Raw genomic sequence first — 24874 nt, 5'->3', positions numbered from 1 at the left:
TTTATTATATTATTTTGTTTCATTTTTTATTGTGTATATATATTTATAAAGAAGAAGAAGAAGAAGGAGAGAGAGATACTACTAGATGTATTAAATAAAGGAAGAATAAGATAGAGAGGATAGAAAGATAGATCAAATCAAACATTGTATATAGATAGAGAGAGATGGAGACAAGTGATAATGAAGAGACATCAATAGCGATTAATAAGAGGAGAAGAGGAGCTTCTGCTTCGACGACGAGTGATGATGCGGATATACCTTTGACGACACGGGCAAGAAGTGCAGGCAAGAGAATCAATATAAGCTTTGACGATGATCTGTCTGAGGATGGGGTGTCGGTGTCGACGCTCGATGACGACGGATACACCAGTGCTGGTGTGACGGGTCATCGTGGAGGAATGGATGTTGACGACATTGAAGAGGGTGACGACGAGAATGACGATGAAGACGATGACCCCGACTTTGAAGAAGAAGAAGAGGAAGACTATATACCACCGGCCGACGAAGAGGAGGAAGAAGATGATGACGACGATGAAGATGAAGTATACCATTCACACTCACACGGAACACCAAAGAAGAACAATAAGCGTCGACAATTACATGGTGGACACGGTCACGGTGACAAAGCAGCATCTGCATCTGCATCACCATCAGCAACACAACAACAAAAGAAAAAAAAGATGAGAAATAGTTCGAGTGGTACAACTTCACCGACCAACTCCTCAACAGGTGGAAGATCATCATCTCGAGGTGATGTCTCTGTAGGTGGAGGTGACACGGGTGGTCATGGTACAACAGACTCATCGGATGAAGCTGGTAAACCACCCAATGCAATCCAGTATCATTGCGATTATTGTCAAAAGGATCTAAGTAATGTCGTCAAGATCAAGTGTTCAGTGTGCGAAGACTTTGATCTCTGTCTCGAATGTTTTAGTGTCGGCGCCGAGATCTATCCCCACAAGAACCACCATGACTACCAAGTCATTGATAACATGCATTTCCCCATGTTTACAGAGGACTGGGGTGCCGACGAAGAACTCCTTCTCCTCGAAGCCATCGAATCATTCAACATGGGCAACTGGAACGAAATCTCAGACAACGTAGGCACCAAGTCACCACTCGATTGTCGTAACCATTACTTTACCTATTATTTAAATTCATCAACCTCACCATTACCCGTATGTCTACAAACCAAACAAATAACAACAATCCAATAACAAAATATTAATATTAATATTTATTTATCTTTGTTTATGTGTAGGATACATCAAAAGTATTAACAACCAATGAAAATGTACATTTTAAGAGAGCCAAACCAACCTTTTATAATCCAAATGGTAACGAAAATTTATATTATATACACAAGAGAATCGGAGGGGAGGATCATGATGCTGACGAGGGTCACAGAATCCCAATCACTACCAACGTGTAATAAACAACAAACAAATCAATCAAAAAACAAACCATATCCAAATCATATACATATAATTTTTTATTTATTACAGATCCTCCCTTCCCATTCCCTATTCACCTAATAATTACATGCTATATATCGTTATTATTGACACAACTTTTGTTTTTCTTTTTATAGAAAGAAAAAATAAGAAGAATGCAGATACATCTGAAGGACCATCTGGCCCGGTCACCGATTCAGTAGGGTTTATGAAGAATAGAGGACACTTTGAGTATGAATACGATAATGATGCCGAGGTTGTTATTAAAGACTTGGGTTTTGAACAAGATGATCCACCATCTGATAGAGAAATTAAACTACAAGTATTGGATGCATACAATCAACGCTTGAATGAAAGAATATCAAGAAGAAACTTTATCATTGAAAAGGGGTTATTGGACTACAAGAGAATGGAAAGAAAAAGAGTTAAAGATGACAAGGAAGTTTTCAATTCTCTAAAAGTATTTTTACAATCAATGTCCAAAGAAGATCATGAAAAATTGGTAAATGGTGTCATTGGTAAGTAGAGAGAGATACATAAATATAAATATAATATAATATAATTTATTTACTTTTGTATTTATTTATTTATTTTACTCTTTTAGCTGAAAAGAATTTAATGACAAGAATTAAACAAATACAGGAATATAGAGCAAATGGAATTAGAACATTTGAAGAAGCAAATCAATTTGAAGAAGACAAGAGAAAACGTGAACAAGAAAAGAGTGTTAGAAAGAGTAAGAGTGAATTGACATCATATCATGCTGAAAAGCCAACAGTGTATAAATCGAGGTCAGAGTTGGTCAAAGACCGAGAGGACACGTTTTTGGGTATCAAAAACCATCAAGATAGGAAACCAACCAAACTAAAGAAAAATGTCGATCTCGAATTTGAAGGTATACCCAATGCCAATGCACTATCGATTAAAGAGAAACAACTGTGTTCATCTATTCGTATACTTCCACGTCAATATTTATTAATCAAAGAAACCATCTTAGCAGAATCAACTAAATTATCCAAACAACAACCACCACCAACCAAACAACCACTTATCAAATTATCCAATATCTCTAAACTAATTGAATTGGATCAATCTAAAATATCAAAAATATTAGAATTCTTTGAACAATGTCGTTGGATAAATCAATAAATTAGACTAATAGTTATATCTATATAGATATAACAATATAATAATAATGGTAGTTCATCGGAATGGGATGAGTGTGGTGGGGGGGGGGGGGGGGGGGGGTGATCAACCAATCTATTTTTTTTTTTGAACCACAATGAAAATGATTTATTATTTGATTTGATAAATCAAAATATCTATCAGTCAAGTTATACTGACTCATTAGAACATTTAATATTAAATAAATAATCAATCTAAAAATATTCTTATTTACTCATCACAAAGATAAGACTAAAAATTCCTTGTTGTTGTCAAAACAAGAAACAATTCATGTTTCTTTCTAATTTTGGAAGTTTTGAATCAATTTTTTGCTGACCCCCACTTTTCTTTGCAAACAACTTGCTTGGATTGAATGAATGAATTATTATTGTTGTTTGATAGTGGTTGTTGTATACTTTTTTTGTTATTATTACTTGTATATTTGCTCAGCACTGTCTGTTTACACTCTTCTTCTTCCTACTCTTACACTCTCACTCATAACATCAATCATCAATTACTATACTACTACTGTTGTTATACTTACTTCTCTAATCTATCTTTTAATTAACAACCAAACTCCTCCTCCTCCTCCTCTTCCTCTTTTTCTTCTTCCTTTTCTCTCTTTTTATTACCCGATTGTAATAAGATAGATAAGATAGATAGATAGATAGATAGATAGATAGATAGATAGATAGATAGAATCATTATTCATAACAATAGCAATCAATAATCAGTCATATATAATTAGTAAACTCAATAACCATCATCATCATCATTAGTATTATTATCTTTACAAAGATAAGAACATAAATCATCATCAAATCATGATGGCATTAAACCAACAGATGCGAAAGGCAGTTGACTTTAACGCAACCTGGGAAACATTATCAAGTGGAATGTTCAAGTTATTGACAGGTGAATCAAATGTAAAATGCATGGAATTAATAGAGTAGGTGTCATCAGGACAAAGGTGTACAGTTAGACATCATAGTCATAGTCGATCAATGAAAGGACAAGAATTATTGGTTGATGTGTTGTTGATCAATCAATCAATGGGATGCAGATTTTAATTTTTGATGACGTGAGATTAAAAAGATATTTCTTACTAATCTTTATTCTTTCCTATAAAATTATAATGATTATTCTACATCTCTAGAGATGTATATAGATTATGTATATCACAACCACAACCACTTAATCAACCATTGTATGAAAACATTCAAAGATTCTTTGAAGAACATGTTGACAAGTTGAGAGAAGCTATTCTCACAACAAGCTCTGATACAATCTCTGAATATCTCAAGCAATGGGCAAAGTTTTCAGTTGGTGCTCATGGTTGTAATATTGTATTTAGATATCTTGTAAGTTAGTTAACAACATAACATATCATATCATATGAAACTAATTGCTAATGATTTATTTCCATTTGTAGAATGATAATTGGGTCAATAAGAAAATGGTTGATAAGAAAATGGGACAGCCAAATGTTTATACAATTATTAATGTATGTTTGAGAGAATGAGATGAATGTTGGTCTAATTAATTAATTTTGATTGCAATTTATTTCTATATAGTTGGCATTAATGACATGGAAAGAAAGATTATTCCATAAGATCAAAGATAGAGCTTTAAGATGTGTAGAGGTTCTCATTCAACAAGATAGAGATGGTGAAATTGTTGAACATTCTGCCATTACACAATTTATGGAAAGTTTAAGTATGTTAAACAAAAAAACAAAACAAAACAAGATATGGTTGAAAAAAACATTAATTATTAATAATTTATAAACCTTTTTCTTTTTCTTTTATTTTTAGTTAAACTTGATGGAGTTGATAAATATTTATATAGAACAGAATATGAAGCATCTTATTTGGAAAACACCAAACAATTTTATTCAAGAGAGTCATCTGCATTTATTGCAGCACATGGTATTTCAAATTACTTGCAAAAGGCAGAGAAACGTATCGATGAAGAGTACCATCGATCTCAGAAATATTTGAATTCATCGTCTCATGAAAAGTTGAAACGTCTATTGGATTCCATCCTCATCGAAAGACATAAAGAATCAATTCATTCTGAATGTATTAATTATTTAAAGGACGAAAAATTAGATCGTATGTCAGAAATAATATAATATTAACAAAATTTAGATTACCATTATATTAATTTAATTAATTTTTAGATATTCATAGATTATATAAATTATTGTCAAGAATTGAAGGTGGACTTAGTCCAGTATTGGAAACTGTACAAAATTATATTCAACAAACTGGTTTTGATTCATTAAAAGCTATTCCTGATAAAAATATTGCTGTATGTAATTTAATGAACAAACAAACAAACAAATTTATTAATTAATTATTATTTTTTATAGGATCCAAAAATATATGTTGAAACTTTATTGGAAATTTATTTAAGATTTAGTGAGTTGATTAAAAGATCATTTAACAATGATGTATCATTTATCACTGTATTGGATGCAGCTTGTCACAAGATTTTCAATCAAAATCATTTGACTAAAAATACAACCAAATCACCTGAACTACTTGCCAAATATTGTGATTTATTGTTAAAGAAGGGTGCCAAAACAACTGAAGAAGTTGAACTTGAAGAAAAACTTGGTCAAATTGTAAGAAACAGACACAAAAAAACAAAACAAAAAATATAAATATTAATATTAATATTTTCTATTTCAATTTTCAATTTGTAGATTGTATTATTTAAATATGTAGATGATAAAGATGTATTCCAAAAGTTTTATTCAAAGATGTTATCACGTAGATTAATCAATGGAACATCAGTTTCAGATGATACTGAACGATTTATGATCCAAGGTTTAAAACAAGCCTGTGGTTTTGAATACACATCGAAATTCCAAAGAATGTTTACCGATATTACACTTAGTGGTGAAACAAATGAAGAATTTAAAAGACATATTGATATGAATAATGTTCCAATGGGCAAAGGTAAAAAATATTATTAATATTGATTAAATATTTATATCGATCAAATTATTAACTATTCCTTTTTTTATTTATTCTTTTTACTCTAGTTGATTTTTCAATTTTAGTTTTAACATCTGGAAGTTGGTCATTACATTCACAAACATCATCTTTTAATGTTCCACAAGAATTAATTATTTGTATGGAAGGATTCACCAATTACTACCAAACCAAACATCAAGGTCGTAGATTGAATTGGTTGCACCATCTCTCCAAGGCTGAAGTCAAATCGACTCACCTCAAGAAACCATATGAATTCCAAGTCACCAATTTCCAACTAAGCATCTTGTTACTTTTCAACGCTCAAGAACTTGTCAACTATGATGATATCACCAAACTCACTGGTCTCAACGAAAACGAATTGCCAAGAACTCTACAATCACTTTTAGAATCAAAATTAATCCTTCAGAAAAAGAATCCAGATTCTGCATCTCAAGAATTTATTTTAAATATGGCTTATATAAAGTATGAAAAAAAAATATTAATGAATCAATTAATGAATTTAATACTTAAATAATTCTTTTTTTTTATTTTAAATAATTTTAGTAAAAGATTAAAAGTTAAAGTATCAAGTTCACTACAAAAAGATACTCAAGCTCAAGTGGAAGAGACATACAAGGGTATTGATGAAGACAGAAAGTTATACCTTCAAGCATCGATTGTCAGAATTATGAAGGCCAGAAAGACGATGAATCACGTTGCTCTCATCCAAGAGGTAATCGAACACTCTAGATTACGTTTCCAACCAAATATCCCAATGATCAAGAAATGTATAGAACAATTAATTGAAAAGGAATATATTCAAAGAGTCGAAGGTGAAAGTGACAGATATAATTATGTTGCTTAAAACAAAAAAAAAATTGATATCAAAAATAAAATGTTATATAAAAAAAAACAAATCAATTATTATAATAATAACCAAGATTCCGCAGAGAGAGAATTACATTGAAAACTCATTGATAATCAAAATTGTTTACATCATGATGATTTTGGTGAAATAGAATGGTCTGAAAACCCGAGGAATGTGGTGAACAAAAATAGTATCTTTCATCACGAGATTAGATTCTAATTCTATTACATTAAATTCATTTATTTTGAAATTTCATAAACTATTTATACTTGAACCATGGTTTGGTAATTCATTCATTCAAATTATCTCAACAATAACAACAACAACAACAACAACAAATATCAATATACTACAATGTCTCCAACTTTATATTATGTATGATTTATTCATTCATTCATGTAGTATATTAAATAGTACAAGTACGACATTATATTAATGTTTATTTCTCTTTCTTTCTTTCTTTTTATTATTTCGATTGAATAGTTTAACGGTCAAGGTCGTGGTGAACTTATTAGATTAATCTTAACTTTTGCCAATGTCAAGTTTGATGATCAAAGAGTAAAGTCAATCAAAGAGACTCAAGGATTATCTGAAAAGCTTGCTTTTGGTCAATTACCTTTTTATGAAGACAATGATGTCAGAATCTCTCAATCCTATGCCATTGCTCGTTATGTTGCCAAGCAACATGGGTTAGCTGGCTCTACCGACTTGGAAAGTGCCTTGATTGATGGTGTTGCTGATTCACTTTGGGATATTTTATCGCCATACTTTTCTTCACGTGACAACCCAGAGAAGCTCCAAAAGTTTAAAGATGAAACCATTCAAAAGTTTGTTTCCAAATTAGAAGAGTTATTAATCAAGAATGGAGGTCAACATTTTGTAAGTAAACTAGAGAAACATATTAAAAAAAATATTTATAAAATTAACCTTTTTATTTATTTCTTTTTTTGTATTAAATTAGGTTGGAAAACAATATACATGGGGAGATATTGCAATCTATTTTGGTTTTGAGTATCTTAAAAAGTTAGGTTTTGGTGAACAAATCAAAGGATACCCAACCTTGGAAGCATTTGCCTTGAAGTTTTCTCAAATTCCACAAATTGCTGAATACCTCAAGAACCGTCCAGAAACTCAATTCTAAAATAAATAAATAAATATTTATTATTATTATTATTATTATTATTATTATTATTATTATTATTATTATTATTATTATTATTATTATTATTATTATTATTATTATTATTATTATTATTATTATTATTATTATTATTATTATTGATCTTATTTACATTTGTTTTTTAAAAGTCATACATTTCAACATCTTTATCTGTTTGTTTGACGAGATCAGAAATGGATAAAAAATAAAGTACGGAACCTCCATGATGATGATCACATTTAAGTTTGGTAATATAGAGAGTATCACCAGGTTCGATAGCCATCTTTGAATAGGCCAATGCATCTTTTGCCCAAAATACAACTTCAATGGCTTCGCTGCCACGTTTAAGTTCTAGAGAGAAATGAGGAATTTGTTTGATATAATTTCTTTTTCTTTTGGTGATCACTCTAAGTTGATGTACTCTGAGTACCTCACCCAGGATATCGACCAACATAAACGGTGCAAAATAGATAGCCTGGAGTACAAGTTTTTTGGTTGGTGGACCTGAAAATGGTTGAGGAGGTTCTGTCAATTGTTGTGGTGGTATCTTGGTTATGATGGCGTTGATTGTCAAATGGAGAAAGAGAGGATTTTGTTTGGAACAGTTTATAAAATAGCTAGTATTCACGTACCATGGTGTATTGGACTCTAATGTAGGCCAAGTATTTACTTTACATCCAGGTCCACTCTCGATGGAAAAAGTTTTACCTTTTTGCAATCGATTAAAGAGGTAATCGCCAGAGAGTTTGGCTGGAATGAGTGCAACGATGGAATTGAGAGTAGATGAACTATTGTCAACCAATTCAACACGGTGAAATATTCCGTCTACAGACACTGTCTTTCTATTGACACGAACCTTGATGGCAAAGACTGTTTGACCAGTTGCTAGATACTCAATATTTGAATAAGAGGGTGTTGTTGATTTCGCTTCAATGTAAGCGGGATGATATGAAATGTATTGTTTGTCTCTTAGTGGCATTGTTGGCATTCTCAAGTATTGATAGATATGTACATGTCGGTCGGATAGTGAAACCTTGAGTCTGACAATCTTGATGGTTTGATTGTTAATTGGTAAACCACCACTATCACAATGTAACTTTGCTTTATATTTGAAGAAATTATCATATATATCTGCACTATAACTATATTATATTAATAATAATAATAGAAGGACGTTTCTTTTCCGTTCTTCTTCTTCTTCTTCTTCATCTTCTTCATCTTCTTCTTACCTGTATGTATTATCTTCATTATTATCTTCATTATCAGAGGTAATAGACGATATAGATGGTGTGATCGAATCAATATGAACGTTTATACCAACATTGAAATGTACAACCGTTCCAATACTATCCTCATCTGTCATATACTTGATCAAGCTTCCTAATATCGTCGTTGTCATTGTGTCTTTTCAAAAGTTTATACAACTCTACCTACTTGTCTAAATATACAAAATTTAATTTAATATCATATTTTACATTTAGAGACACTTTAGCTTGTACTCAAATCTTGAACAAGCAATCGGAAAATTGAATTTCATTTTTCTTGGAAATATATTCTTACTAGTTTATTTTCCTATAGTCCTAGAGTATTTATATTATGTACATATAATTTGAGGTTTTCACCGACAATTGAGAAATTTAAAGCTGGTCCTGAAATCTGATGATGTTCACCATCTGAAGGTCTTTCTTTTTTAATCATCATTCGTAAAGAACTAGTGGTGTTGTTGTCTTGTTGGACATTTGGACCAAATACTTTGGATTCAGAATATCCAATAATAGATATATTGACTGACCCAGTTTCATCTGTAAATATATATTTTCGATGTGTTTGGCTTTGTGAAACAAAGAAAAAAAAAAGAAAAATTAATAATAATAATTTAATTAATAATAATAATAATTGATTGATTGAGTATTTCATTCATACCTATAAGATTTTGTGATTGGTTGAACTGGATCTTTGATAAATATACCATTGAGTACATAGATATTTGTAGCTCCTTCTTTATAATCTTCAAAATTTGGATTTGAAAGGAGGTATTTAGCAGTTATTGGTGGATGCATATCTGCTTTGTCTGGGGATTTGTTGGATGAAAGGTTTTTTGGTTCCAATATCTTACTCTCTATAGTAGTTGGATGATTGATAAATGCCAAAAGTTGTTGATATTGAGGAAAGTTTGATGGATTGATATCAAGACGAGACGTTGCAAATGAAAGTGATCTACCAGAGTAATTGGTCAATTTAACTTGATAGAGAGTTATAATATCACCAACTTTTAATTGTTGTTGACAGCTAAGTGCATGTTCTCCCCAAAATGTAATATCGATCGATGTATTTGAAGTGTCGAAAATATTGACTAATAGAGTAGGGACAATACCACCATTACGCAATTCGATTGATGATATATCTGATATAGACAATATTTTACCAATTACATCTACCAATATTGAATCTCTATTGACAGTCTCGATAGGGATTGCAGTTGGGCCCAACTGATCGATATTTATAAAATTGAATTTGGTCCATGCATCTTGATGTAATCTTTGTTGAGGAGGTACCTCTAATACCTTGGCCGTCTTGTCAATGACCAATTGAAATTTTGAGTTATTATTCCTTGGAAATCCTGGATGAATTGCAGTATAATTTGAAGGTCTCAAATATATATAGTATGTCTTGTCTTGTTCAAGCTTGCCATACATTTCCTGACTAAATGATACTGCCGGCACACAATCATGTGTTTTGGTATCGACCAACTCTAATGTAAATACACTACCTCTTGGTCCTTCTCTAAGCTCTGATTTCATTCTAACCAATACACATACGGTCAAGTGATAGTCTGAGACTCCCTCTTTCAAATCTTTTAAACTTGTGATTCCATATTGTTTGTCATGATCCTCTGATACTGAAGATGGTTTAGGTTGACTATATTTTTGAAGATTCCTGACTGTTATGTACCGTTGTACAAGAGGTTGATAGACCATATGAAGTTTAGGTCGACCAATCAGTGTTGAAAGAATACCAAGTGATTCAAACTCTTTAATAACAATATGTTTCTCTTTTGTTAATGTTAATGATTTGATTCTAATCAATTCATTACATTTTGGTGGAAGAAGATTATCATCATCATAGACATCATAATCGTCGTCATCATGTTTCTTTTTGATTCGATACAATGATGTAAACAAATGAATTGAATCTGATAGATATAATTGAATGTATGATCTATAGATATATATTATATATATCGAGGAATAGAGTTAGTATTACAAATATTAAAAGAAATGAAGAAATAGAGATATAACATACGATTTATTTGTTGGTTTTAATCTTTGAACTTGTAATACTATATCATCATCTTTTATCCTTTCTCCTGTATACTCTGAATTGATGTATTGATCCATACACCCTTTAATTGGTTCATCAATCATCATCATCCTTGTCTCTACAAATACACATATATTCTTTTCTCTATTATTATCCAAAAAGATTAATAATAAACCCTAAACTCTTGAACTTGAAGCTCAACCCTTTTTTTATTGGAATGATAAATAATTTATTATTTTAAAAAAAAAAGAAAGTAAAGTTTATTTATTTTAAAATAAAAATGGGTATAATTATAATTGAATATTTAATTTAATTTTTAAACAATTGTTGTTGTTGATGAAAAAGAAAAGAATGATAGGTTTGATCTTTGAATTCTAGTAATATATATATTTATAAGAGTGGATGATTATTGTTCATCTGGAATGACAACAGAAGTGAGTGCAAAGGCTAGATCACGAGCAATATTTTGTAAATGTGCTCCGGTGGTACGTTCGAGTTGATGTACACTGTAACGGTGATAAGTTGTTGTTCCATCACCACCTGCAGGTGCATTTCCGGTAGTTTGAGAGTACTTTACAACAACTTTGGCTTCAAAACCTAATTCCTTGTCAAGTTTGGCAATGAATGCAGTGGAATCTAAATGTTCATAATCACTGATAGGGCCCAAAATAGGGAGGGCAATAGATTGGAACAAGTCAACGTTGCTGAGAGTTCCAGTATCATCTGCTATTTTAATTGGTAGTTTCCAACTATAGTTAAAGAAAAAGAAAAATATGTTAGTTTGTTTGTTTGTTGTCTATAGAGATTCTTATTTGCTTTCTTTCTATTCTTTCTATTCTTTTCTTTTCTTACATATTGGTCATACGTGGAGCTTCACATTTAGGAAGACCTCCACAAACTTTTTTGAAACAACCTGCACATCCTTCGTACCAACATGTGCTGACAGTTGGACCGTTGTCTCTGGAGATCTCCTTGGCAAAAGCACCACGGCGAATGGTACCATGGACAACGTATTGGTTGGGGTTGTTGTTGGCATCGAAAGGCTCGGTTTGGATTGCGAGCAATTCGGCGACGGTCAGGACAGGTGCGTCCTTGTTTGTGCTGTTGCCAGTAAAGGTCGAGCGTTGGGTGAGACTGGCGCAGTTTGTGCCGCTGTTGTGGGCGATCCATTGACGGAACCCCTCGTATTGGTCGAGATGACGTGGATCCAAGACAATCTCGGATGAGTACCCGAAGCTGAGCGAGTGTCCGTTGAATTGGGTGAGCTTGGCATTCTTGATACCGACAATCATGCCTACAGTAATCTGGTTGAGATACTTGGCGACGTCATCACCCCAAAACGACACTTCAATGCCCGAGTTGGTGTTGTCACGGATGGTAATGGCCCACTTGGGCAGAACTTTGCTTTTGGCCCTCTCTGTAGCCTTGGTTGTGATGTCGATTGGAGTGGACACGCTCGTCACCTCGCCGAGTACATCGACCATCATGTTGGCGCCGAGAGAGACCAACGAGTTGATGGGGGTGAATTGGAACTTGACAACGCCAGCCGACTTGATCACCTGCGACTGGTCGGTGACGGGGGTGATCGTGGTGTCTCGTCCAAGGGTCAGCTCGTACTGATGCTTGGTATTGTTGAACTTTTGCGAGTTCTTGCGCACACCACCACTACCAGATACCATGTAAGTTTTGCCAGCCTCTAGTTGTTGATGCAAAGAGGCGCAGTAGGGGTCGCCAAACACGGTCGCCTTGATCGTGTTGCATGTCGAGGGACTGTCGTCGGCAAACTCGACCGAAAACAATCTTCCACTACTTGTCACATTCTTCCACTCCTTGATGTCTGACTTGTTCTTGACTACTGCACAAATCGTGTATGAACCCATTCCCTCAGACAATGCATCAATATCACATATATTGTTTTGATTACTGTTACCTTGTGATGATGATACTTGTGGTTGTCTATAATTACCACCATTATTATTATTATTATAGTTATTATTATTATAGTTATTATTATTATTATTGTTATATTGATTATTATTATTATTATTATTTCGTTGTTGTTGGTATTGTTGTTGTTGTTGTTGTTGTTGTTGTTGTTGTGGTTGTTGTTGACCACCAGTTTGTTGAATTTGTTGCTTTTGTTGCTGTTGTTGTTGTTGTTGAGCAGAGTAGACGGTATGGTAGGTAAGGTTGTTGTTATTAATCAAACTCTGGAGATCTGCAAGTACATCATAGTTGAAGATTTGCACGTATCTTTTGCCCTGCATCACAGCAAATGAATTGAGACGGATGATTTGAAATTCTCTGAGTGTATTGTTGCTTGGTAATACTGTTGGGAACTTGGTAGCTCCATCAGTTATCACTGCACTAGAAATGATTATAAATTGATAAATAATAATAAGCAATATTAATAATCTCTTGACTCTATCTATATATCTTTCAATACTTACGTATATTTGCCATCTTTAACTTTGATCTGAAAGATTTGAACAATAATGTTGGGTTCATTCAAGTTGGTGTTACCATTTGCATCTTGAATAAATCTTTCCAAACATCCCTTTACTGGTGTATTTGCCATTCTCTGATCTATCTATTTGTATGTATGAGTGACTGTAATGATGAGAAGAAGTAATGTGAAATAATATAAAATAAAGTTATCTTTGTACAAAATTTGAGATAAAAAAAAGTTAATGAAATGAACTCCCTCCAAAAACTCGACCTATAAAAAAAAAAATGGAGGGAAAAATTCAAATTTCCTCGAAAATAAATCGTTGGAGAAATTAAAATAAATAAAACATTATATTATTAAATAAAAGTGGGAATATATTTGGATAAGTATTAAATTTAAATATTAATATTAATATTAATATTCTGGGAATTTTGTTTTGGATGATTGATTTTTTTGATTTAATTTAATTTTACAAATAAAAAATAAATTTAAAAATTTGTTATCAAATGGAAAGAGTCAGTTTCAAAAACCTTGTTGATATATAGGTCCATAATTACTTTATACATTGAGATATGGTTACAGATGATTATAGCTTTTTGGGAAGGACCAATGATTTTTTTGGAATTGTTTGATTGTTGATTGAGTGATACATCCATTTGAATAGACGACAAGTATAAAGTGACTGTAACCCAATATACTAACTGCATCATGACAATGACTTAACTTGGTCCTTTAAAATCTGCCAATGTAGTGAGTTAAGTTTCACCTTTTGATTAGATTATATAATATTTATTAAATTAGGTATATTTATAATAATAATCAAAAAAACTCCAAGGTGAATGAACTTCATTGTTTTGTTTGTGTGTTATCGATCGAATTCAAAGTGTTATCTTTATTTGGTTATCATTCGCGGAATATGCATTTAATGTTATACGTACGATCAAGATTAGGGGAATAGAGTGTGGTGATGGTCAATGAACGAACCAACCAACCATAACAACCCCACAGATGGGATATGTATTAAATAATTTGTGTTGCCCTAATAGTTGTTGTTACCATTAAATTTAAATGTGTAAGTACAATAGTTATATTGTGATGATGCTTTTCATTAATATCAATAGTTAGTTGATTGAATTAACAACAGGTAAAGAAAGAAAGAAAGTTATAGACTATAAACATTCATTAAAAGAGACAGAGATTTGGTTGATCATCATCGTTTATTCATCCATAACTTTAACTTTGCAGGGTAAGATTAGATTATATTTAGATTAGATTTGATTTGATTTGTCAACATAATCTTTATTGATCGACGATCATCAACAACAACAACAACACCAATCATCTCAACCACACCGAATATCATCGTTTTAAATGCTTCATCATCAATCATCATCGCCATCGCCATCTTGATCTTCTTTTTGGTTGTTGTTCTTTTTTTGGAACTACTACTACTACTTATTTCTAAAGTAGAATCCATCGATGGTGGAAATCACCAATTATAACATCAGGTAGTACAGTTATCTATATACTTGTGAGCACACCCTATCTCGCTCGTTTGGGGGGGACGAACTATCCCTTTAAACGAATCATCCCCATCATTCCCTCCCCTTCCTTCTCAACAACAACACATGACACATGTGCAGCACGGATCCGATTCTAGAATGTCGTTGATGGGAAGACAAGGAAGGGTTGTGACAGAAAAACGAATATCTCTCTGCCAAGTTTGTGAAATCAAGTGATTTTGTCAACCTCGACGGGTAGTGTAGTTGGTGTAGTTGTTGTTGTCTATAGACAATGAACTTGTTGCTGCTGCTGCTGCTGGTGAGTAGTATCCCATTTTTTTTCAACCACCACCACCACCATCACACCATGGTGTTTTTCAACAACAACAACAACAACACGATTGGTTCACACTGTTTGATGCTTTTTATGTGGTGGTGAAATCGATTGATCAGCCAACCTAACCAACCAACCAACATCACCACACTCTTCTCTTCTCTTCACTTCTCCATCCACTCACTGTTGCTGTTTTTTGGCAATATTATATACAAATCAAATCACACGTTCCCCTACCCACCCACCACCATCACTTATATCTATTGTAGACTTTTTGGTAGTGGTGGTGGTGGTGGTAGATAGTAGTAACCCACCCTCTATAATTGAAAAAATTGTTTGATTCACAATTGATATGCATTTGTGGTGGTTGTTTTCTAAAGCTTTCCCAGCATGGGTTTTATGGATGCTTTTTTTGGAATAATATTATTCCACCTCTATCCTTTGTTCTCCATCCTCCTTATGTATACATATTATAAAAATTATATATAATATACTACCAACAACAACAACAAGAATAAGATAGACAGACAGGACAGACAAGAGAGAGAGAAGAGAAAAGAGTTGAAAATATAGATCACCTTCTCCTCTTCCTCAAAATACACAAACAAAAATAACAACGTCCAACAACATCAACAACAACAATAACAATAACAGAGTATGTTTATTCATAAACAAGAAAACTAAACTAAACACACATTCTAAGAGAGTTTAGAGATATATAAAATATAGAATAGTACAATACAGATACAAAACAGGTACATGATTGATTTTCTTCAAAAAAAAAGATTTTCCCTCTTTTTTTTTTTTTCTGTCACAATAGTTTTTTTTTTTTTTGTATGAATGATGCGAGATATGATAGGATAGGATAGGACAGGACAAGATAATAAAGGACAGACAGGACAGGACAAGGAAGGAAGAAGAATATAAATAATTGGGAAAAACATCGTGACGGTGTTTCCACCAATCAATCAGGAAAGGAAACAAAAAGTTTAGTAGGACAGAGGAGGAGGAGTAGTAGTAGTATTTTCTATCATCACTATCCAACAAAAAACATACAGTACCGTAGTGTAGCGTAGTGATTGATTGGATGTTTGGTTTTGGTTTTTTTTTTTTTTTGTTATATGATTTTAACACCATCCATCAATCAACCACACACATATTTATTCACCAGTATTGATATTGTGTGAATGATTAGTTTGTTGACTGTCTGTCTACCTACCTGCCTGTATGACTGCCTGTGTTATGTTATAATTGTTTGTTTGTTAGGAGTGAAGCAAGCAAGCAAGCAATAATAACAAACAAACAAAGAACACTACTAGTAAAGAAGCAAGCAAGCAAGGAAAAAGGTTCCACTTTATATTATTTTTATTATTTTATCATCATCACTATTACCATCACCAACATCATCATCATCATCTTAACAAAAATTAAAATTAAAATATTAATTTTAATAAACCAACAACCATCAATAATAATAATAATAAAAAGAGAGAGAAGAGGCTGGCACTTGCAAGTTAGCAGCAGCAAAGCGAGAACAACCAATAATAGAAATAATAATTAATAGATAGATAGAGAACAAACATATAAATATAAATAATAATAATAATAATAATTGGTTGGAGAAATTAGAATAAAGTAGAAATCATTAGATTTGACAATAGATAAAAATAGAGAGAGAGAGAGAGAGAAATAGAACGATATATATACACACACAAACAAAGAAAAATAGTCACGGAACAACAACAACAAACATCTTTGCTTGTCTTGTTAGTCATCATCATCAATCCAAGTTAAACCATAACCATAACCATAACCACACACACAAACAGAGAGAGAGAGAGAAGAGATAGAACAAGAAATAATAATCAACAATCATTTTTGATTGTTTGATTTTTTTGTTTTTATTTATTTCATTTTCCAAATCCTCTCTCTTCTTCTTTGTTCACTCATACCTATTCCATCCATACCCCCTCTTTTGTCCATACCATACCATACCAATATATCACATTGTTTTCCATAATCAATATATCACACACATATTAATATTATTTAAATTGCAACGATCACAAAACAAAAACTAACTTTTATAAAATTAATTATTTATTTATTTATTATTTTCTTTTTAAAACAATGATCGACAGTTCGCCTAACCATCAACACCCTAGTAGTAATAGTGGTAGTAGTAATAATTCAAATAATAACAACTCAACAAATAATAATAATATAAATAATAGTCACTCAAACTTTTCATATAGTCATAACCAAAATAATAATAATATTATACCTAAAATTAGTAATAGTAAAAGTTATAATAATATCAATCAGACTAGATTAATTGTAGGTGGTAAAATCATGTCGGTTAAATCGCCTACACTGTCTGCATCGTCACAATCAGAATCTGACTTGCTTGGACATTTGCGAAAAAGTGGAAGTGTCGGGGAAGATGTCGACGCACTCTACCACAATCATATATCAGTGTCGAGTAGCAACATGGCCAACCTGCGCAGCAACAGCACGTTGACAGCGTCGTCGATGCGCAACACACCCGTGCCACTCCCCAAACCACCTTCCCTCAGCACGGCCACCTCGACACGACAACTCTTGCAACAGCAGCAGCAGCAACCACCAGCTCTCGAGAAACATGGAAGCAACAGCAGCAATGGAAGCAGCTCGACGACAACCACCGACGACGTGGACGAGATACTAAACAAAGTGCTGATCATTGAGAGCAACAATTTGCAACTACAACAACTACAACAATTGGAAGAGAGTGTAGTGGTTGTACAACATTTGCAGCCATCATCTGGCGCAGTCAATGGAAATGGATTGATCGTTCAAACTAACAATAATAATAATAATATTAATAATAATACAAGTAGAATGTCTACGACATCATCAAAATTTGTAAAGATTCATCAACCACAACCATTACCGGCAATTGTTGCCAATGGTGGTGACGTACCAACACACAGCTCGATTGGCGATGTTGCCAAACAACTCAAGATGCAGCAAAAGCAGACCAAGAGTTGTAACGAGCTGCTCTTTTCAACGGGCGGCGCGATCAACAAGCACAGCTCGCCGCTTGTCTATCCACCACTACCACCCGTCCCCATGATGGTGTCGTCTAGTCTTCCACCCCTCCCCCCGCTCCCATCTGCCCCGCAGCTCAGCTACCTCACCAACAGCACACCCAGTTTGTCGTCATCAGTGTCGTCGACGTCGTCGCTCGCCATCAACGCTGCCGCGGCTGCCGGAAATACTACCGACGCCGGGTCCGTGTCGGTCTTGCGCGCCGAGTTGTTCCACAGTCTGCAGCAGCATCCACACGTGTCGGTCGACGACATTGCAATGACGACGAGCACGACCACCACGACCACCATCACCACACCTATACGCCACAACAGCAGCAGCGGCAACCTGGTCGCCACGTCCACCCCGCTGTCCGAGTGCGAGTCGGCCAGCAGCGCGCTCAACCTGCTCATGGGGGTGCACAGTCCCAACGGCAGCGACGCGCTCAACATGTCCTCGCTCTCGCCTATTCTCAAGGCGCATCACTTCAAATCCAAGTATTTTACACAGCCAACACGGTGCACGCTGTGCGAGCAGTTTATCACGGGCGTCATGGGCAAGCAAGGGCTGCTTTGCAAAGACTGCGGGTTTGCCGCACACAAAAACTGTTCCACCAAGATCAGTCACTCGTGTTCCAGTCTGCCCATCAAAGACACTCAAAGTAGCAGTAGTAAATCACCAATGGCCACAACCACACCGACAACGACACCGACAAATTTGGCAATTTCCACACCCACAGAGATCATGCAATCTAATAATCACCATCATCATCATCACACCAACAACAATTTGGAAAAAGAATTGCTTGCAAGCAGTCTACCAACACTCAATCATAGTAGTCATTATAATAATAATCAAAATAATAGTACACCAAACACTAGTGAAATATTGAATAGTAGTAGTTTTAATCTTTCTCATAGCTACAGTGCAGGATCCTACACACCGACGATGCTCAATACTAGTATGAGTACTAGTCACATTCCACAGCTAAACCAACATTTCAATATCCATCATAGTCATTCAAGCACCACACTACAGAATAGTCATAGTTCTCCTTCTCCTTCATCACCAGCAACCATTGCTGATTTATCAAGTAGTAGTGCAAGTCTATCTTCCAGTCTATCAATATCTACTTCATCAACCACCTCAACCACTACAACGACAACAACAACATCGACAACTCCAAAATCTAGAAGAAGTAGTGTTGATACTGCAACCAAAGAATTTCAACAATTATTTAAATCTCTTGTACCACTTGATGAAAAAGTTTATACTTGTAAGAAAAAAAGGAAAAAAAAAAAAGAAAAACAAACCAATTAATTATTAAAGAAAATTAACATTTATTTATTTTATTTATTTTATTTTTTAGATTATAGTTGTGGATATCAAGGATCTGTATTAAAATATGGTAAATTATATTTAACTGAACATTATTTATGTTTTTATGATAATTTGGTTTTTGATAAAACCAAACAGAGACAAAAAGTTATATCTTTTTCATCGATAAAAAGTATAGAAAAGAAATCTGGTTTAGCTCCAAATGGAATTTTAATTAAAACTGATGAAAGAGATGTATGTCTTCAAATAATAATAATCATAACTTTTAAAGATATTAACTTACTTTTAATTTTCCATTTAGTATCAATTTTGTTTATTTATTCATAAAGAAGAAGCATTTGAAATTATAGAGGCATTATTATTACATCAAGAAAAACAATTATTATCAGAGAGTATAACACAAAAGAATGTGGATGGATTAAAACAGGCATTGAATCAGAGAAAGAGTAGAGAGTTGGTCACGGCCAACAAGCCACATCGAAAGTCGCGGGGTGCTAGTTTGGACTTGACGGCGGCGACCAACAACAGCAACATTTTCAACACGTTGCGTCCGGGTCGGTCGGAGGATCCGCCACTGATCAGCGTGATAAAGTCGGGCGAGGCAGAGATGATGCAGATCCTGCTCGAGTATTACACGTCCAAGAAATCCGACGAAGTCAACCATCCCGACAAAGAGGGATACACACCGCTACATGTGGCTGTGGTTAGCGACATTCCCGACACGATGCTGGTGCAGTTGATCCGCCACCCCAACACACGTGTCCAGGAACGCAACATTGATGGTAACACACCACTACACTATTTTTGCCAAAAGTACCGGTCGCCCGAATGCCAAAAGATTGCACAGATCTTGATCGAGCGCGGTGCCAATGTCAACGAGCAAAACAATAATGGGGAGACCCCTCTTCACAAGGCGATCTTTAATAATAGCGTCCGACTTTTGATGGTCTATGTACTGCTCAAAAACAACGCCAACGTCAACCTGGTCAATAAAAAGGGTGAGAGTGCGTTGCATTATGCGGTGCGTCTCGGACGTATCGACGTGCTCAAGACGTTGATTACTGCTGGTGCCGACCCGACACTCATCTCGACTGCCGAGAAAAAGACGCCGTTGATGCTGGCCGAAGAACCCAGTTGTCTGGTACCAGAGATCATCGACCTGCTGCGTCGACTCGAGATCATCATCAACTCGCTCGTCATGTGTCAGTTGACACAGTTCCGTATGGCGTTGATACTCGAAGAGTTGTCGCAAGAGGGGTCGCTGTCGCGTATGGATGACAGTATGATGGTGCGTATCGGTTGCTACGACGAAGACCAAAAGAAGTTACTCCTCTCACTCAAGCACAAGCGTATTCCCAGCGGCACGACCATGCCAGCCATCACACCCGGTGCAATCGACCTGCTCAAAGAACTCGAAAACATGGACATTAAAAACGGACGTTGGATCATCCCTCAACACGAACTCGAGTACACTGACAAGATTGGCTCGGGTATCTCTGGTAAAGTGTATAAAGGACTGTATCGCGGTCGTGAAGTCGCCATTAAAGTGCTCAAATCTGCCGACGAAGCACACAACCGTGAAGAGTTTCTCAAAGAGTTCCATGTGCTCGCGTCACTTCAGTCCAATATGATTGTCGGGCTGTATGGTGTCGTTTTGGAACCACGTATCTGTCTCGTCATGGAGTATTGTGCAAGAGGGTCGCTTTACCAGGTACTACACTCTGAAAAGATGACGTGGGAGCGGTTCTTTAGCTTTGCCAGCCAGTTGCTGCGCGGTATCTCCACGTTGCACCAGTCGTCGCCACAGATTGTGCATCGTGACGTCAAATCACTCAATTTCCTCGTGACACGGGACTGGCGCATCAAAGTAGCCGATTTCGGTCTGTCTCGGTTCAACACCAAGTCCAACCAGATGACGCTCAACAAGACACGTGGTACATCAGCCTATTGTGCACCCGAAGTCTTCCAGGGTAAAGAGTACTCGGAAAAGTCAGATGTCTATTCACTCGGAGTCGTCTTTTGGGAGCTTGCCTTTGCTCTTGTCAACGGTCGCTACCTACATCCTTATGGTGAATACAAGAAGCTCAATGAGTTCCAGATTATGTTGTACACATCCAATCAGAACCTACGTCCAACTATCCCACACAATGCACCCCAACAAATTAAAGACCTCATTCTCTCCTGCTGGGACAAGGATATTACCACTCGACCCACCTGTATCGAAGCAATCGACGTACTAACGGAATGCGAAAAATCATACATTGAAAATCGTGTCCTTTGGGATGACATCTTGAACCTTAAAGATGAAACTAGTAAATGTCTATCAATGGATTCTTCCAATTCACTTTCTTCAAATAATTAATAATAATAATTAATTAATTAATAATAATAATAATAATAATAATAATAATAGTCGACCATCAATCTAATCATTACATTCCATCACATTTTATATTAAAACTACCGCCATATTTCTCTCTTTCCACCAATCATCATACCTTTTAATAATAATTTATTATATTATAGTCAACAAAACCAACAACAACAACAACAATTCCAAAGTATTTAAAATAATCGCGTTTGTTAAATACTTTTTTTTCAGTCCATCAACAACAACAACAACAATGATAATATTAATAACAACAAACAACCTAATTAACCAAACAGAAGAACATTAACTTTTTAAAATAAAAAGATTCCTGTACATATTTTACGATATATCAAAATAAATAAATGATGATTCAATATTTTTTTTCCAACAACCCAAAGAAAAACTTCCTTTTTTGGAATTTGATTTGATTTTGTCCTAACCAACCCCAAATCATTCAATGAGTTCATTCTTTATTTTTTTCACAGCTGTTTCAATTGTAATTATACTAAAATAATAAATCAAGAGATAATAATAATATCAAAAGAGATAAATATTTAAATATAGTAATGTATGACCAAACATCATTAATTGATACACATGTACATGTATGGCAAATTGCAAGAGGTGATTATGGATGGTTAACACCTGCACTTGAAAGATTGTATAGAGACTATTCAGTGTCTGATTACAAGGCAGTCAATATGAACCAATATCACACTCATCATGTCGATGGCATTATATTGGTTAATGCTGCACCTACAGAGCAAGAGACAGAGTATCTTATTGACGTTGCCAAAAATGAACCTTTGGTCAGAGGAGTGGTGGGATGGTGTGATGTCATGGGTGGAGAAAAGTCTGTTGCATGGCTCAAACACATTCGATCTGCCAAACACCCCAGTCGTGATGGTGACGGTTCTCAGGTGCTATTGGGTGTACGACCAATGCTCCAAGACATTGCACAAGATGATTGGATACTACAGAAAGAGGGTGCCCAAGTCTTGGAGTATCTACAAGCCCAAGAGATTGTATTTGAAGCTTTAGTACAACCACGTCATTTAAAACACCTCAAAACACTGGTTGAACGATACCCACATCTTAAAATTGTAATTGACCATGCTGCCAAACCAACCATCTCTGCCAACTCACCAGACTTTTCTCAGTGGAGTCTTGATATGCAATGGTTTGGTGAGAATGCCCCCAATGTAGTATGCAAGGTCTCTGGCATGTACAACCAATACAAACCATCCTCATCCTCCTCCCCTGCCTCTGCTACCCTTACCTCTCAATTGTCGTCGTCACCTTCGTCATCTCCTTCATCTGCCGATAGTGCCAATCAGATGATTCTCACCTACATCAAACATCTTCTCCGTTGTTTCCCATCCACCCGACTCTTGTGGGGCAGTGATTTCCCTGTTCACACGTCTGAAGAGTATCAGGAATGGTTAGTCCTTACACATCGAGCATTCCAACATCTCTCTCCCCAAGAACAACAAAATATCTATTACGACAATGCAATTCGATTCTACAAGTTATCCATTAGTCATTAAATGAATGGATCATCAATCTAACCAATCCAAACAGAACCAACAACCCCTAAATATAATACTTGTAAATAAATTATTGAATATATAACGTTTGTATATAAATCACCAATCTAGTCTGATTCCACCAATGGATTATTTAAATTAAAAAATAGGGTTTGTATATTATTATTATTATTACTGGGTTGTTATTATTGTCTAGATCATTATATTATTATTATTAGTTTAGGTCACTAATTGAAATGAATTAGTGGTGACCACCATGGTGTTGCTTCTTTTCAGCAACCCATGACTGTGGAATGATCTTGAAAGCACCACATCTATCGATTGAAGGTGGCATCCATCTAGTATGATATACATTTTCATGTGCTGATCCAAGGAACCTAATAATATAGCAACATTGTCAAATATATGTTAATCATCATTTGTTTTCATTCATTGTCATCACATCCATTGATTATATTGTCGCTGTTGTGTTTCAGTTTATCTATCTATCTATAAACACATACATAATATCGTTTTCAGCTTGAATAATAGGTAAAATCTTTGTTAATCTTCTTCTTTCTTCTTCTTCGTTTCTCCTGTTAAAGTTTGTAGTTGTAATGCAAGGGTAATTAGTTGTAATAGTATTTGGTATTAGTATTTGTACAAGTATCGAATGAATGAATGAATGAATGAATGATTCATTCATTTATCACGCAACCAACGATGATGATGCGTTGATGATGATAAGAATCTGATTGATGTATCACACATACAAATCTTGAAGTCTTTGATTAATGAATAAATAAGTTCCAATAGAGATGACCAAACCAACACCAGCAAATATTTTGTAGCCGCTAACCATCTTTGGTGTTTGTCTACCGAATGGTAATGGTTCATAACCACCTGGAGGTGGAAGATCTTGTACCCATCTTTGTCTGTAATCGATTGTCATCTTATCTCTTTTCTCTCTTTAATTTAATATACAATGATAGATAGATGGTAGAAGTCGACTACTGCTCAATAAGATCAAACTCACAGTCTCAGAGAATAGTGGCTGCAGTGCAGAGATCACCAAAAATTGATTTTTTTTATTTTTTTTGAATTTAATTTACTCAGAGTCGACTCTCTACTTTACTCGTTTGTCTTGAACTAGTATCATTTGTCTTTTGTTTCGACAATTGACCAAAAACCCTCAGAAACAAATAAGATTGGGAGATTTCTAGCATCACCTCTTGACATGAACGGCGATCACGATAACAACCCATTTAGAACACAACTTTTTATTCTCTCATTGCCTGCTCTATCTATTGTAATCGAGGTAGGATTGATAGAGTA

General features: G+C 34.7%; 9 protein-coding genes across 9 annotated transcripts; 4 read left to right on the top strand and 5 right to left on the bottom strand.

Moving 5' to 3' along the window:
* Positions 1-164: 164 nt before the first annotated feature.
* On the top strand, positions 165-2603 carry DFA_11255 (myb domain-containing protein; the record flags this gene model as incomplete). The annotated part of the gene is made up of 4 exons (XM_004350148.1): positions 165-1178; positions 1262-1337; positions 1592-1972; positions 2059-2603. The coding sequence occupies 4 exons, from the start codon at positions 165-167 to the stop codon at positions 2601-2603; spliced, it is 2016 nt and encodes a 671-aa protein (XP_004350198.1).
* Positions 2604-3182: 579 nt separating this feature from the next.
* DFA_11254 (uncharacterized protein) lies at positions 3183-3323 on the bottom strand (the record flags this gene model as incomplete). The annotated part of the gene is made up of 1 exon (XM_004350147.1): positions 3183-3323. One exon carries the CDS (start codon positions 3321-3323, stop codon positions 3183-3185), a length of 141 nt encoding a protein of 46 aa, XP_004350197.1.
* Positions 3324-3553: 230 nt separating this feature from the next.
* On the top strand, positions 3554-6467 carry culB (cullin B; the record flags this gene model as incomplete). Its single annotated transcript, XM_004350146.1, has 10 exons — positions 3554-3567; positions 3775-3964; positions 4051-4122; positions 4193-4334; positions 4433-4699; positions 4801-4931; positions 4993-5247; positions 5329-5584; positions 5671-6085; positions 6167-6467. The coding sequence occupies 10 exons, from the start codon at positions 3554-3556 to the stop codon at positions 6465-6467; spliced, it is 2043 nt and encodes a 680-aa protein (XP_004350196.1).
* Positions 6468-6824: 357 nt separating this feature from the next.
* Positions 6825-7611, top strand: DFA_11252 (uncharacterized protein; the record flags this gene model as incomplete). The annotated part of the gene is made up of 3 exons (XM_004350145.1): positions 6825-6845; positions 6954-7349; positions 7432-7611. 3 exons carry the CDS (start codon positions 6825-6827, stop codon positions 7609-7611), a joined length of 597 nt encoding a protein of 198 aa, XP_004350195.1.
* A 160-nt stretch (positions 7612-7771) lies between these two features.
* On the bottom strand, positions 7772-8992 carry DFA_11251 (uncharacterized protein; the record flags this gene model as incomplete). The annotated part of the gene is made up of 2 exons (XM_004350144.1): positions 7772-8771; positions 8859-8992. The coding sequence occupies 2 exons, from the start codon at positions 8990-8992 to the stop codon at positions 7772-7774; spliced, it is 1134 nt and encodes a 377-aa protein (XP_004350194.1).
* A 209-nt stretch (positions 8993-9201) lies between these two features.
* DFA_11250 (uncharacterized protein) lies at positions 9202-11060 on the bottom strand (the record flags this gene model as incomplete). Its single annotated transcript, XM_004350143.1, has 4 exons — positions 9202-9431; positions 9599-10278; positions 10324-10848; positions 10933-11060. 4 exons carry the CDS (start codon positions 11058-11060, stop codon positions 9202-9204), a joined length of 1563 nt encoding a protein of 520 aa, XP_004350193.1.
* Positions 11061-11356: 296 nt separating this feature from the next.
* On the bottom strand, positions 11357-14055 carry rfa1 (putative ssDNA-binding protein; the record flags this gene model as incomplete). The annotated part of the gene is made up of 4 exons (XM_004350142.1): positions 11357-11699; positions 11803-13317; positions 13617-13669; positions 13957-14055. 4 exons carry the CDS (start codon positions 14053-14055, stop codon positions 11357-11359), a joined length of 2010 nt encoding a protein of 669 aa, XP_004350192.1.
* Positions 14056-17365: 3310 nt separating this feature from the next.
* Positions 17366-23560, top strand: DFA_11248 (uncharacterized protein; the record flags this gene model as incomplete). Its single annotated transcript, XM_004350141.1, has 8 exons — positions 17366-18139; positions 18421-18801; positions 18923-19580; positions 19674-19876; positions 20457-21148; positions 21404-21748; positions 22169-22203; positions 22578-23560. The coding sequence occupies 8 exons, from the start codon at positions 17366-17368 to the stop codon at positions 23558-23560; spliced, it is 4071 nt and encodes a 1356-aa protein (XP_004350191.1).
* A 241-nt stretch (positions 23561-23801) lies between these two features.
* On the bottom strand, positions 23802-24491 carry DFA_11247 (GRIM-19 domain-containing protein; the record flags this gene model as incomplete). The annotated part of the gene is made up of 3 exons (XM_004350140.1): positions 23802-23937; positions 24064-24135; positions 24313-24491. The coding sequence occupies 3 exons, from the start codon at positions 24489-24491 to the stop codon at positions 23802-23804; spliced, it is 387 nt and encodes a 128-aa protein (XP_004350190.1).
* Between the last annotated feature and the right edge of the window lie 383 nt (positions 24492-24874).

The sequence above is a fragment of the Cavenderia fasciculata genome (assembly GCF_000203815.1).
Source record: "Cavenderia fasciculata unplaced genomic scaffold Scf_EUAJFUG02HR96I-5, whole genome shotgun sequence".
Classification (NCBI taxonomy): domain Eukaryota; phylum Evosea; class Eumycetozoa; order Acytosteliales; family Cavenderiaceae; genus Cavenderia; species Cavenderia fasciculata.
Note: the sequence above shows the minus strand (reverse complement) of the source record. Positions and strands in the feature narration are given on the sequence as shown.